The sequence below is a fragment of the Chelonoidis abingdonii genome, chromosome 1, assembly GCF_003597395.2.
Source record: "Chelonoidis abingdonii isolate Lonesome George chromosome 1, CheloAbing_2.0, whole genome shotgun sequence".
In the NCBI taxonomy this organism is placed as follows: domain Eukaryota; kingdom Metazoa; phylum Chordata; order Testudines; family Testudinidae; genus Chelonoidis; species Chelonoidis abingdonii.
In genome coordinates, this window is record NC_133769.1 from 88,986,914 (window position 1) to 89,001,573 (window position 14,660).

The 14,660-nt window shown below is 41.4% G+C and overlaps 1 protein-coding gene across 1 annotated transcript in view; it reads right to left on the reverse strand.

The window, feature by feature from the left end:
• Positions 1-14,660, reverse strand: part of CDK17 (cyclin dependent kinase 17) — a 131,236-nt gene that overhangs the window by 58,709 nt on the left and 57,867 nt on the right. The window contains exon 3 of the mRNA XM_032788532.2: positions 4,298-4,462. Coding sequence (XP_032644423.1) covers positions 4,298-4,462 — 165 coding nt within the window. The remainder of the gene's footprint in view (positions 1-4,297; positions 4,463-14,660) is intronic.

The following is a 14,660-nucleotide window of genomic DNA, read 5'->3' on the forward strand; positions in this document are numbered from 1 at the left end:
TGGATGAAAGTAAAAGAGCTGCTCTTCTTCCATAACAAGGCAGCATGCAGGAAAAACACTTGACAAATATTTACCTCAGGTTCAAAACCTAGAGGCACCTTGTTGTGAGTTAAATATATTTCAAGACTTTCAGAAATGGATGCCTAGAAGTTAGAATCTTAATTACATAATCAGGCAACTAAATCAGCGGCTAGATCAGGGGTGGGCAACCTATGGCACGTGTGCTGAAGGCGGCATGCAAGCTGATTTTCAGTGGCACTCACACTGCCCGGGTCCTGGCCACCGGTCCGGGCGGCTCTGCATTTTAATCAAATTTTAAATGAAGCTTCTTAAACATTTTAAAAACCTCAGGGGATCGGCAGCCCTCCACTTGCCCTCACAGGGAACTTTTGCCGCTTCCTGAGGCACGCCTGGTGCCAGTGGTGTGGGTGGAGGCCTCTGCTCTCTCAGCATAGGGGGAGCTTGGAAAGGCGTTGATGTCGCCACAAGTTTGGGTCCCCTACCAGTCCCATGTTAAGGCAAAAATCTCTGATGACCGCGCATGTGAGCGTGCACACACCTAGAATGAAATCGACATAAGCAAGCAGTTGAAGAATTCCCATAATTCATGCCAATGCAAGATGACAAAGATGTAGGAGTCTTCACCATTTATAAACCTCATATGATTTGAAAGACAAATGTCAAATCAAAATAGACACAAACATTTTAATACATTATGAAAATAAAATCTATGAGACTATGAATAAAAGGAGATTTCCTGGTCAGATTTAGGTTCAGAAAAATAGTAAGGTTTAATAAAACCTAAGACGAACAGAAAAGCTTCAAAAGAGAACAAGCTGTTTACAAACAAATTATCTTACTACGTCTGCAATCCTAACACTGCAGCAGTCTGAATTCACGTACTCCAAGGAAAAAAACCTGTGAATGTTTCTCCAACGATTTTTATGTGAATGGTATCATTCCTAAGTAAGCAACCTGTGGATGTACAATTCTGGTACTTCCTCTCCCCCCCCCCCCCCAGAAAATCAACATTTCTTTAAAGGCTAATGTTCTGTGCTGGTCTGTTCCACAGATAATTTTCCTCCTAATGTTACTATCCCACTAGTGGGAAAGAAGAACAGATGAAGAGAAGAATCGGAAAAAGGAAGGATAAGAAGTAAAAGATGAAGGGTGTGTGTATTTGCATGATTAATTTCTGATATCGCACGCCCAATGAAGAGGACGTAACTATCCACTGAACTATGATCATCCAATATGGTAGCAGAAAAGGATAGAAAGACAAAGAAAACACAAGAAAGAGCAGGTGCAATTACACTAACCCTGGGACATGCTGCCAGCTAGCATGTACCCATAATTCATTTAAACTTCCACTGATTCATGAAATTGGGGCGGCGGGTGGGAGTTAATCTCAGAAAGAAAGAAAAAAAACTTCCAAAGAACCCAGGGATGGAGGGACAAAGATAAAAAAGACAGCAAATTGTAGGAGAAAGAAGAGATAACCAAAAATAAGTTACCCGAAGGTCCGTGACATGCTAATTACAGAATGCAAGATTAACATGTTAACTGATGTATTCACAACATCACTTTACATATAAAGAAGCAATAACTGCTCTGAAAATTGTCTTGCATGTGTTACTTCAAGAAGATAATTATGTAGCTGCTGGTTAGGTCTAAAGAGCTCTTATTTTGGAGGAAAATTTTGGTACCCAGTATCTTCTTCTAGCTCCTACTTGTCATATCCACTATGCTGTAGCTATGAAAATACAGATAAGTTTTACTCCAACACAATGCAAAAAATAATGTCCAGAGTTTAAGATTCTCAGATTTTGAATTCCACTTTAATATAGAAAAGTTAACAGCCATCTCAAAAATAAAGCCAATGACACACATTCCCCCACAATACTACTAAATACAATACTACTATTTTTCAGCTAGAAAATAGCTATTCTAAGATAAATGTTCATGAAGTATTTTCTCTTATGCAACTAATGATTTAGTTAAACATTTTTAGTGAAAGTCTGAAGAATAAGGTATTTCCTCACAACTCACAAATAGAGAAAACCTACAATTTTATAAATAAGTATTTTTTTCACAAAAAAATACAATATCCAAAAATGTACATTAATCCTATTATCGTACAGAATTTAAATGTTACATCTGACAAACCAGTTGACTTCTTTGCATCTATCTACACAAATGAATTACCTACATAGAATTAAATATTTACACTTTGCCTTCCCATGAGATGCAAGGGGCTGCTCCTCAATTCAGCCTAAGCAAAGTCTAGCTATTTAAAAAGTATGGGCATTTCGCGCCATCAGACTACATCAAGAGGTGGTCCCTGCACACTGTGCAGAGGAGGAAAATTCTACTCTTCCCTATGATGGCACCAGCTGCACAGTTCCACAGTCAGAGGCAGAAACACTCTGTACTCTGTTGTTGGAAGGGAGAGGCACAGAGCAGAAAGGGAAGGCTGAAAGGGAACAGTTAATATGACAGAACGCAGTAAAATGCAGATGATTCTATTCTACTCTCAGAAATGCACAGTTCTAGCATTGGAGGAACCTGTCTGAATACCACTTTCATTTGGCACTAGGTTCAGAAGTGAAAGGAGAAGCGCACAAAATTCATAAAATTTGCATTAATTCTCAGTTGATCCTTTTTTTCTTGTACAAACCAGGGTTGTCAAGCAATTAAAACAATTAATCGCAATTAATTGCACTTTTAATAATAGAATACCATTTATTTAAACAGTTTTGGATGTTTTCTACATTTTCAAATATATTGATTTCAGTTACAACACAGAATACAAAAAGTGTTCAGTGCTCACTTTATATTTATTTTTGATTACAAATATTTGCACTGTAAAAAACAAAATAGTATTTTTCAATACACCTAATACAAGTACTGTAGTGCAAACTCTTTATCAAGAAAGTTGAATTTACAAATGTAGATACATGTCCAAAAAATAACAGCATTCAAAAATAAAACAACGTAAAACTTTAGAGCCTACAAGTCCACTCAGTCCTATTTCTTGGTCAGTCAATCGCTCAGACAAGCAAGTTTGATTACAATTTGCAGGGGATAATTCTGCCCACTTCTTATTTACAACGTCACCTGAAAGTGAGAACAGGCATTCACATGGCACAGTTGTAGCCAGCGTTGCAAGGTATTTACATGCCAGATAAGAAGCAGGTAGCAGTATCTCCCGCAAATGTAAACAAACTTGTTTGTCTTAGCGATTGGCTGAACAAGAAGACTGAGTGAACTTGTAGGATCTAAAGTTCTGCGTCATTTTATTTCTGAGTGCAGTTACGTAACAAAAAAAAAAATCTACATTTGTAAGTTGTACTTTCACGATAAAGAGATCACTTGTATGTATTACTTGTACTACAGTACCTGTATGAGCTAAATTGAAAAATACTATTTCTTGTTTATTCTTTTTACAGTGCAAATACTTTTAATCAAAAATAATAATATAAAGTGAGCACTGTACACTTTGTATTCTGTGTTGTAATAAAAATCAATATATTTGAAAATGTAGAAAAACATCCAAAATATTTAATACATTTCAATTAGTATCCTATTGTATTAACAGTTTTTTTAGTTAATCACGTGAGTTAACTGCTATTAATCAACAGCCCTAGTACCAAGGACTCAATAAAAATAATTTAAATTATCACAAAATGCTCATAGCAATTTGCTTTTTTTTGCCAGTGTGCAAAATTAATGGTGGCATAGGGCCAGCAATATAACAAACTATTGAACAAATTTTTAAAAAAATAATTATTTGCCCCAAAGAGTTAGATCACAAAAACTGCTGAGATCATAACAAAAAGATTTATACAAACTGTGATTATGATTAAAAGAATTAACTGACAGTTCTTTCCTTAGATTTCTTAAAAGTTAAACACATACCACATTTTTTTCCAACTCAAATAGCCAAAGAACCCATAATTTCTGGAATATTCAATTAATGTATCTCCTGTAAGTTTTCAAATACTGTGGTCATAGGTACCTTAGACATCACTAAAATAGATAATGTTTTGTAACTGTTATACATGTCATTAAAGGGATATGTGGGTGATTTCTGTGAAATAACACTTTGCTCTTTTTTTCAATTGTCTTCTTTAAAATCTTAAATGAGACATTCAACAATTTGAAGTCTTGTTTCTGTGACAACCTTAGCAATACGTTTGCATTCCCAGAAAAGCTTTAGAACTAAAGTATAAGAACTGTATCTGCTGTGAAGAACCAATATTAACTTAATATATAAATGACCAAAATAGTAAATTACCTAATCTGCTTCCATTCCTAGGCATTGCCATGAAAGAGCCAAGGCTGCCTCCTATAACGCTATGTGGTCTCCGTAAAGGGGGCTTCTTGAAAGATCCTGTGTATTGGTGAAGAAATGAGTGCATACTGTGAGACGTCGGAGGCCTGCCATTCTTCACAATAGGCTCTATAATTCACAAGGCCCAAATGTTCATCCCGATGAACAAGTGAGAGATTCAGGAACATGTCAGAAGAAAAAGAAGAGAAAATTGTTATTATGCAGATCATCTCCACTCACTGGATGTTTTACTTTTTTTGGAGAACACAATATTATTGGAATTCCCTTACTGGAAAACTATTACAAACAAAAAAATTTTTAAACACTCCAGAGCTTGCATGAAGATCCACAACATCTGAAGTTGGGTCAATTCCTAACAACTGTAGGTTTTCCACAAAAACACTCACCACAAAAACCATAAAACCAAAAATCCCAAGGATCAGAAGCAGATTACAGACCAGAAGATACTCATTTAAAGTTTGCATAGATATTTATTTCCTTTAAGCTTACTTAGCAATGGCTTCATCTTCACCATCATTTTATATGAACCTTGCAATTTTCTCGTCTGCATGAGGGGCAAATACACCAGCAAATCTTCAGAGGCTTATCAGCCCCTCTCCTCTTAGTAGACTTGAAATTGAGGATTTACTGTAAGCCTTAGCTGAAAGTCTACCAAACCACTCTCAGACCACAGTAGCAATGCCACAATTAAGTCTATTAATCACTTACATTGTAACATCAGAATAGGTAACAAGAATGTCATACTTATTTTGGTTTTTCAGATAGGGAGATCAGAACCGAACATTCCTTTTACTGTGAATAAATGCTCTGTTCTTGTAAGTATTTTTACCCTTAAATTATTTACACATACTTTCAACCTTAATTTTCTCTAAAAAATACACGAAAAAGAAGAGTACAAAATTATTTCAACAATGTTATATTTGATATTGCAATCAGACTAAAGTCAGGGAGGAGTTACAGTTCCCTCAGCAACTTCAACTCTATTCCCTCCTAAATGTCTTATAATAGTCATTCACAATATCATCATACAACAGATTATAACAGCACCGGACAACTCAATTAATTTACCAAGTTAATGAAGAAATATTGTCAATTTGAACAATTTTTCCCAGGAATACAGAAATGCATTAATCATGGAACAAACATGTATGGATATAATCTTTACTACACAGGGCACACTCCTGCCCTCTAATATAAAATATCTAAGATTTATAAAATTAGCTGCTTCTTCATAACACATTGCACGCAGCAATGCATACTTATATGTTGGAGAGATGAACAGAACCTATGTACTCGAGTGAAGTACACTGTTGGTCTCTTTATAGATTCCATCAATTTTCTTTTTCCCTAACTGGTTCTCTTCTTGCAGTTACATGTATGTTACTAACAGGACCAAATTAGATCAAAGAACTCTAGCACAGCATAATCACTCAGGAATTAGATAACTGTGCTGTCAAATAGGAAACTGAAGCTTGAGTGCAATTTGTAAAATCTTTCTTCCCTGCACCTATGGCAAATATGTCCATCACAAAGGTTTACATGTCTCCTGGGATAGGGCACAATCTGCGATGTTATTCCATTATGCCAGAAGCTGATTCATATGCTGCTTCTGGAGGAAACTAAGAACCTTGTTGTTGGGAAACAGACTCTCTCTCTCTCTGAAGGGATTTAGCCATGGGTATGTATTTTATGGAGAGCAGAGTTTCAAAGGCAAACCAAAATAATATTACAGCAAAAATCCAGCAACTAAATTCAATCAGTGTCTTGGAGGTAAAAACTTTTGGCAATCTGATTATGATAGGTTTAATAGGAGAGAGAAAGAAGCACATGGACATAACTGTTCAAGCATGTGCTTATAAATTAAAAAAAAAAAAAGAAATTAAGAAATAGTTGACTTTCCACAGGAATAGTATACAAGCACAAAATCACTTCCAGTCAGCTGCTTTAGGAAAAAACTGTCCAAATAAATAATTTAGACAGTGAACAGAATGTGAAAAGACAGGCCTGCACTGCTGCAAACCTTTTTAGCAACTTTCATAAATAGATACTTGTCGGAAAAAGAAGCAAATATGCTCTACATGTGTTTGTGACATAATCTGTGTCCTCATCTTCAAGGTTCTACACATCTCTGTCTCAACTAAATCTTTATTCTTGTTTCTAATAAGATGCCACATTAACCCTTTGGATCCACAAGTGATGCCAGCCTCACCAAGCTCAAAATTCCTTCATTCATATCTTTGTACCTTCTCCCATTGTTATTCCTTATACCCAGAATGCCTGGAAGTGGCAATCAATCCATCTTTTCATTCAAGTTTATACTGAAAATCTACTTCTTTTCCAAGTCCTAGAAATGTTGATCCACATGATTATAATGCCAACACTTCCTCAATTTATTTTAAAAACTGATCAAACTTATCTTCACCCTCCAAGTCTCCTGTTAAGTTCTTACTTGATATTTGTCCATCTTTTAGCTAGTAAAATCCTCAGACTGGAACCAGACATCTGAGTATTGTATAATTCTGATCTCAGTGTCACTGCTTAACAAAGAATAAAGCTAACTATGAAAATCCAAATGGTAGCTTAAGAATAGTTTGCTGACTGGGATGATTTGAAGGATTTAGACTGACACTGATGGTTATAAGTTTTATTTATGGTGAGTTTTTAAATGTTAGATACTATTAGTAGATTTGCGAAGTCCTTCGTATTAAGGATATGATACTTTTGTTCAAATTATATTTGTACAAGTGCGTAGAGTTTTAAAAGGTACTTTTAATAGATCTAAATTAATAATTTTTGTGAACAGCTGAAAACCATTTCCTTCTATATGTATTGTCTTATCATAAACTTCATAAAGTGCTGAAGTGCATTTTTTTTTTTGTGGCCCATGCATTGCATAAAGACGACCAGAAAGAGGACTATGCAAAGGAACAAGGATTGTGTTTTTATAGTCATTAATGGGATGAACTTCTACGATGGATGAATAAGGTTATTTCAGAATTTTCGACTGTCCTTTGGATAGATTTACATGATATTATATGTCTGGAACAAATAAAAATAAAAATAAAAGAACAAAAAGGTCCCTGCCAAAAAATTTAAAATCCAAAGACAAAAATAGGTTCAGTACAGATTAACGGCCTAGGAGCAGGTTGGATAAATAAAAAAGTAAATTTTTATCCTGCAGCAATGCATTAACCTAAGTGCTCGTAGCTAGTGAAATTAAGATGGCAAAACTTACCTGAATTCATTAGCATATCTGTGTTGAAGATAAAATAATATAAATAGTGCATTAAAGATTTTTTTTTAATTCTAATAAGTATTCATTTTATTTCTGCCTAAAAGAGAATGTGCAAGTCTACTAGAGAACAAGGGAGCACAGCCGCTCCGTGTCAGAGCCCCAGAGATCCCGTAGAAATGATGAGCTGCATGCCATTCTAGTGGGTGCCCCAGCAACAACCCCCCCCGTTGCTTCCCTCCTCCCCCAACCCTCCTGGGCTACCGTGGCAATGTGCCCCCATTTGTGTGATGAAGTAAGGGTGGAGATAGAAGAGATGACGGAGACCAGGAGCATTCCCATTTTCTACCACACCACACACTGCCACGCCATCACACCCACCGTGGCGAGACGCCTACGCACCCAACGGCCAGCCACGAGCACAACTTCACTAAGGACCTGATGAATAGCAACGAACGCAGCGAGCTAGACAGTCTATATATATAGAGCAGCGTAGAAGAAGTATATGCCCCGTTCTGACCATCACCGGACAGACCTGGAGATCTGGGCTGATCTGGTCAGGCACTGGAGCAGACGCACCCCGTCTACCAGCCAAGCAGTATGACAGATAGACAATAAGGGTGCACATGATTGAAATAACAGGTGAAAAAAAACCGATTTTTTCTGCGCCGTTCTCTTTCACCAGGGGGGAACAGGCGCGTCGTAAGAATTGACGACCATCAGTACGCGACCTGACAAACCCGGGAAAAAAATGATCTTTCTGACAGAAGACTTAGTCATTCACGCTATTGGAGCTCAGCCAAAATGCAAATTGCTTTACCCGCAGACTGCAGAGGACAGTTGGCATAGAGAGCTTAGCAGGTCCAGACAATTTCACGTTAACCCTCCCTCCCACATGAGCATCCAATATTGATGTCTTACCTGGCTTTGGCTTCTCGTTATGCTCTTGTCATGGCCAGGCAATCTGTGGTGTGGCCTCTAGTCTATCATAGCCGGAGACTTATTTTCAAATCGCTTTGTCATTATTGTCTTCTGTAACAGGAGCTTGAGGAAACAGATTGGTCTCCCCATACAGCGATCAGATCCAGTATCTCCGGTACGGTCCATGCTGGAGCTCTTTTTGGATTTGGGACTGCATTGCCACCTGTGCTGATCAGAGTTCCTCGCTGGGCAAACAGGAAATGAAATTCAAAAGTTCACAGGACTTTTCCTGTCTACTTGGCCTGTGCATCCGAGTTCAGACTGCTTTCCAGAGCAGTCACAATGGTGCACTGTGGGATACCGCCCGGAGGCCAATACCGTCTATTTGCAGCCATACTAACCCTAATCCAACATGGCAATACCGATTTCAGTGCTACTCCTCTCGTCGGGGAGGAGTACAAAAACTGATTTAAAGAGCCGTTTATATCGATATAAAGGGTCTCGTTGTGTGGACGGGTGCAGGGTTAAATTGGTTTAAAGCTGCTAAATTTGGTTTAAACACATAGTGTAGACCAGGCCTCTGACTGAATAAAGTTCAAGGTGTGTGGAGGAGAGACGTGATCTCAATGCATTTTTGCTGGTGATGCATAGCAGACTGCGTTAAATCCTTTTTCTTGTTCATCATATTTGTGTTTGATAAATAAGTTTGCTTTATTATATCAAATTGTTTATTAATTCTTGCTATCATGTACCCTGGATGATGCATTTTTGCATTGTTTTAATATACAAGGGTGCTTTTTTATTTTACAATTCCATTTAAAAAAATCTACTTTCCAGAAGTGAAGTGACACTGTACTCATTCTTGGTGCAATATATTATGGCACTAGCACATGGGCTCATCAATCACTAATCTCTGCTCGGATTCATATTACAGTTTACTTTAAAATTCTCTCAATCAAATTCAACTCTCTTGATCTTTAAACTGATGTTATCTTCCAATTGTTCCTTTAACAGTTTGCCACTGAAATTTCAAAACTATCCTCACAAAAAATGAAAAGTGCTTTGCAAACATTCAAGATGACAGCTACGCAGAGAGGTAAAATAAGAGACCTAGCACATTTAGGTCAAACTGTTGGTTTATCTTAGGGTTTGGCTACACTTGCAGGTGTGCAGCGCTGGGAGTTAAAGCTGTCTTCGTACAGCTCTGTAGGGTAAGTGCTGCAGTGTGGCCACACTGACAGCTACCAGCGCTGCAGTGTGGCCACATTTGCAGCATTTGCAGCGGTGTTGGGAGTGGTGCATTATGGGCAGCTATCCCACATAGCACCTCTTCCCATTCTGGCACGGTGGGTTGTGGGAAGGAGGCTGAGGGTGCGGGTCATTCTGCTTCCTGTCCCATCGCCCCATGCTACACTGCTTCACCTTCCAGCAATCCCTGTATTTCCATCCACATTTGGTGCCATCTTGACTCTCTCAGTGGTTTCTGTGCGGTGCGATTTCTGTGGGAAATGGAGCCCAAACTGCTGAGGAATATGCTGACGAGCCTCGCCAGCACATCACGTTTGGCAGTTGAGCTATTCCTTAGGATCCAAAGAGATGAGGAATCTGACGATGACAGGGAGTCGCGTGACGCGTACGACACAAACTTGCTGGTGGCATTCACGGAAATGCTCAGCACCGTGGAATGCCGCTTTTGGGCTCGAGAAACGAGCACTGAGTGGTGGGATCACATCGTCATGGAAGTCTGGGATAACGAGCAGTGCCTGCAGAACTTTCAAATGAGAAAAGCCACTTCATGGGACTGTGTGCTGAGCTTGCCCCCACCCTGCGGTGCAAGGACACGAGATTGAGAGCTGCCCTGCCAGTGGAGAAGCGAGTGGCTATTGCAATCTGGAAGCTGGCAACTCCAGACAGCTACTGATCGGTCGGGAACCAGTTTGGAGTGGGAAAGTCGACCGTTGGAATCGTGTTGATGCAAGTTTGCAGGGCCATTAATCACATCCTGCTAAGAAGAACCGTGACTCTGGGGAACGTGCAGGACATTGTGGATGGCTTTGCACGAAATGGGTTTCCCTAAACTGTGGAGAGGGCGATGATGGATGCATATCCTATTACTGGCACCAACTCAGCCGGCTGCAGCCGACCCGTAGCAGCTGAGTATGTAATTCGAGGGGTAATCATTCTCCAGGTTTTCCAGGCGCTTGTGGATCACCGGGGGCATTTCACTCGACATTAAACACGGCTGGTGGAAGGTGCCACCTGAGGCAACACCATCTTATCAAGAACACCTGACCATTTACAGGAAGCTGGCGAGCCGCGACTTTTTATCCCCAACCAGAACATCAACAGTAGGCGGAGTCGAAATGCCCATCTGTGATCCCTGAGACCGCCGCTATACCGAGTAATATGGGCCAGTGGCTCCAGAAACTGTACCACAGGGAAGGCGGCCGCGCCTTGCAGCACTAGGAAGCAAGGACACACCGTATCAAACTCACAGGCTGAGCCGGATGCCAGAATGAACTGGGCCGTGTGCTTTCTGGACCGATTTAAAGAGGTGCTGGCGATCTTGCAGATATCGGGAAGATAGACTGAGGAAAACGCAGCATGCCCCCAGCGGTTATAACCACGTGCTGTACCCTCCATAATATTTGTGAAGGGAAGCCAGGTGAAAAGATTCAGTCAGGCACCAATGGCCACACATCTGAGGTTCAATCCGCCTGGAAAGGGCTGCAATCTGCACAAGCCAGAGAGCAGGGCTACTAGAGAGGCTACAAGTCACAGAGGCTGCAAGGATTAGGGATCGCTTGAGGCGGAGGGAATTTGAGGCTGAAACCAACATAAACGTTTGGTGCCTGCACGGGAGTGAAGTGCAGTGTTACAATGTTAAGTAGGAATCTGTGTTTCATAAACTTGATTTGCAGTATGCCTGTTTCTTTCCTGGGCTAAGCAGGTAGTCTTAACTTCTGCAATAATAAAGACCGTTTCAGCCAAAGAAATTCATTTATTGAAAACGAAAATAACATTTATGACAGACACACACAACTTTTTGGAAAACCTAAAAGGAGCCAGGGGGGTAGGGTGGGAACTGTGCAGCTCACATGGTATGAATAATGCCTGTCCTGGAGAAGCCCTGTGCAATGACTGCTGCACTTCAGGATGGCTATAACCTGCATCGGTAATACGGGGGTTGAGTGCAAGGGTTAAGAGTTCGTAAGTTCTCAGGGCTGGCGGTGACACGTACAGGTGTGGAGAGGCAGCTGGTGGTGGTAAGAAACCTAGCTGGGGAAGGGGTTTGAAGCTGACATTGGGGCACAAGGAAAAGCTATTTGAGGATGGAGGAGGGGCAGGGCATAGTGCTTGCTCTGCAATGGCCTATACGAGCCGCCTGGATAAGTCTGCTCTGGCGCCAGGAATGCTCCTCAGCCGCTTTGTGCTTTTCATTCCTTTGAGTCTTTGAGCTGTTGATAACACGGGCAGCCAAGAACTCAAGGTTGCTTGTGGAAAGGCAAAAAAGGCAACACTTAACAGAGACGCATTGTTTATATCTCAGACAGTTATTCCCACACAGTGAAGGAGTAACATTCTTCACAATAGCATGCATAATTTCCCATACCAAAGAGAGCGCACATAACCCATAGGAGCCCCGAAATGGTGAGTAAGGGGGACTGATTGCTTCAGGGCTGTATTGTCCTCGGGGTTTCTGTGCATTGGGGAAAGCAAACAGCTGCAGGGGGCACCTACACTGAACACTCTCCCAATATTTTCCATAGGAGTTGATCCTGGAAGATATCTTGCTGCTGCGGGTCACCTGGGAAGAGCGGGAGGGTCTTCTACAGCAATGAAGATTCCACCCTGGCCCCTGTGCAGCTTGCCTATGTGCGAATAAACTTGCGCAAAATTGCCCAATGGTCCCCCCATACCCCTCGCTATTCCACATCTAGGCATGCATGCAGAACCCTCCCTCCTTTCCCGAAAAATTTCCATCCTGAAAATAAAAGCTGCTTACCGGGAACCCACTCCTCTGTTTGTCTTCCACCAAGTACCGGCTGCTGCGACTGGCTACCTTCCTCCTGGCTTGAGAAGAGCTCCTGGTTGCATGCCTCCAGGGACTCCGGGGTGTCTCCCCCCACCCAGTACCCTCACTCTTGGTTCCCCCCCCCACTCCCTCCTCCCCCGCTCTGAAGGGTCCATCGTGGTCCTCGGATTGGCAGTGAGGTCACCCCAAGTATCGTGTCCAGCTCGTTGTAAAAACGGCAGGTTGTGGGAGCAGTGCCGGACCAGCAGTTTCCCTGCGGGCTTTGCAATAGGCACTCCGCAGCTCTTCAGTTTTAACCCTGCACTGCAGCGCGTCCCAGTCATGGCCCCTTTCCAGCATGGCCCTTGATACCTGCCCAAAGGTATCGTAATTCCTACGGCTGGAGCGCAGCTGGACTGCACAGCTTCCTCCCTTCATACACTGATGAGGTCAGCAACTCGCCATTGCTCCATGCTGGGGCTCGTTTGGCGCGTGGAGGCATGGTCACCTGGAAAGATTCACTGATTGCACTCCACATGGCTGAGCAAACAGGAAGGGGATTTTTAAAATTCTCGGGGCATTTAAAGGGCGGGTCACCTGACGCCAGGGCAGTAGAGTTCGAACTGATGAGCAGAGCGGCTGAACAGGCATTCGGGGATACCTCCGAATACCTCTGGAGGCCAATAACAGCGCTTTTGGTGGCCACACTGGCGGAGTAGCACTGCATCACCAGCACGATAGTCATTATGCCCCAGGCTGAGGTGGAGTACAGCCAGCGCTGTAGCCAGGGAGATACAGCGCTGTATGTACCTTGCAAGCGTGGACGATGAGTGAGTTGCAGCGCTGTAAAGCTACTAGCAGTGCTGCAACTCTCCATTGTAGCCAAGGCCTTAGACACATTCTAAACAGTACCATGCTGGGAAGCTTACAGTAGAAACAAAAACACTTCCATAATGAGGGATGATCATTACTCCCACTAGCTTTTTGTTACTTTTTATGGCTCCAATTCAGCAAAGTACTTACACATGATTACACTGATTAGTCCCAATTATATTAATGGGATTACTCTTGTGATGGGACCTATCAATGATTTCAATTTGTATAAACTCTCCCAAAATTTAACAATTCACTTTGGGGCATTATCCCAAGAGGACACAATGGGTCTCTCCCTAGTTGCAGCTGGCCAGTTTTCATTATTTTCTCTGTTACTTTGGTTACTTCATCAAATCCCCTTTATTCTTCTCCTGTTCAAATTAATAATTCCGGGGCGGGGCGGGGGGAGGGCGAAGATGTAGAGAGTTCCTAGCAGCTGCAGTTCCCCGCACGCCCTGAGGAAACAGGAGGAAACTCCACACAAGCCTGGGACCCAGCAGCAGGATCTCGGAGCGGTAGCGGGATAGATGTCTGGGCCGGGGTGGCTCTGGGGAGGAGAATTTGCCAAATTTTGCAGAACTGTTTAATATTGAAAAGAACTACGGTAAGTTGTACAGTATCTGGTGCTTTTTGCATATGACAAGGAATTTCAGAGAGTTAAAAGAAAAGTGGCCATTACACCTAAATACATTACCTAGGATAATATTTACATATTTTTTCTCTTTTTAATGAATCTAAACATATTTGCTTTTTTAACTGCTGATATACATGGCACAGACTTAACTGATTTATCCACTAAGTATTTCTCCTCAAAGAGTGTTTCAAGTTTAGAACCCAAAGGTGTATATCAGAAGCATAGGATTCCATCACCTTGAACCTTAACTTGGATATAAATATAGTTGCCATCCCATCTTACTTGGATTATCTTGTTGAGGTTCTCACACTCCTGCATTCTCACTAATGTCAACTATTATTATTATTATGAAACAGAATCTGTACAATTTACATACCACTGAATATTTACAGCTAATGAACACACTGGTGGTTCTCAACCTTCTTCTTTCTGAGGCCCCTCCAATATTCTATAAAAATCCCATGGCCCAGTTGTGCCACTGTCATAAACAGATGGTTAACGGTTAATGTCTCTTTTACCTGTAAAGGGTTAAGAAGCTCAGTGAACCTGGCTGACACCGGACCAGAGGACCAATGGGGGGGACAAGATACTTTCAAATCTTGGTGGAGGGAAGTCTTTGTTTGTGCTGTTT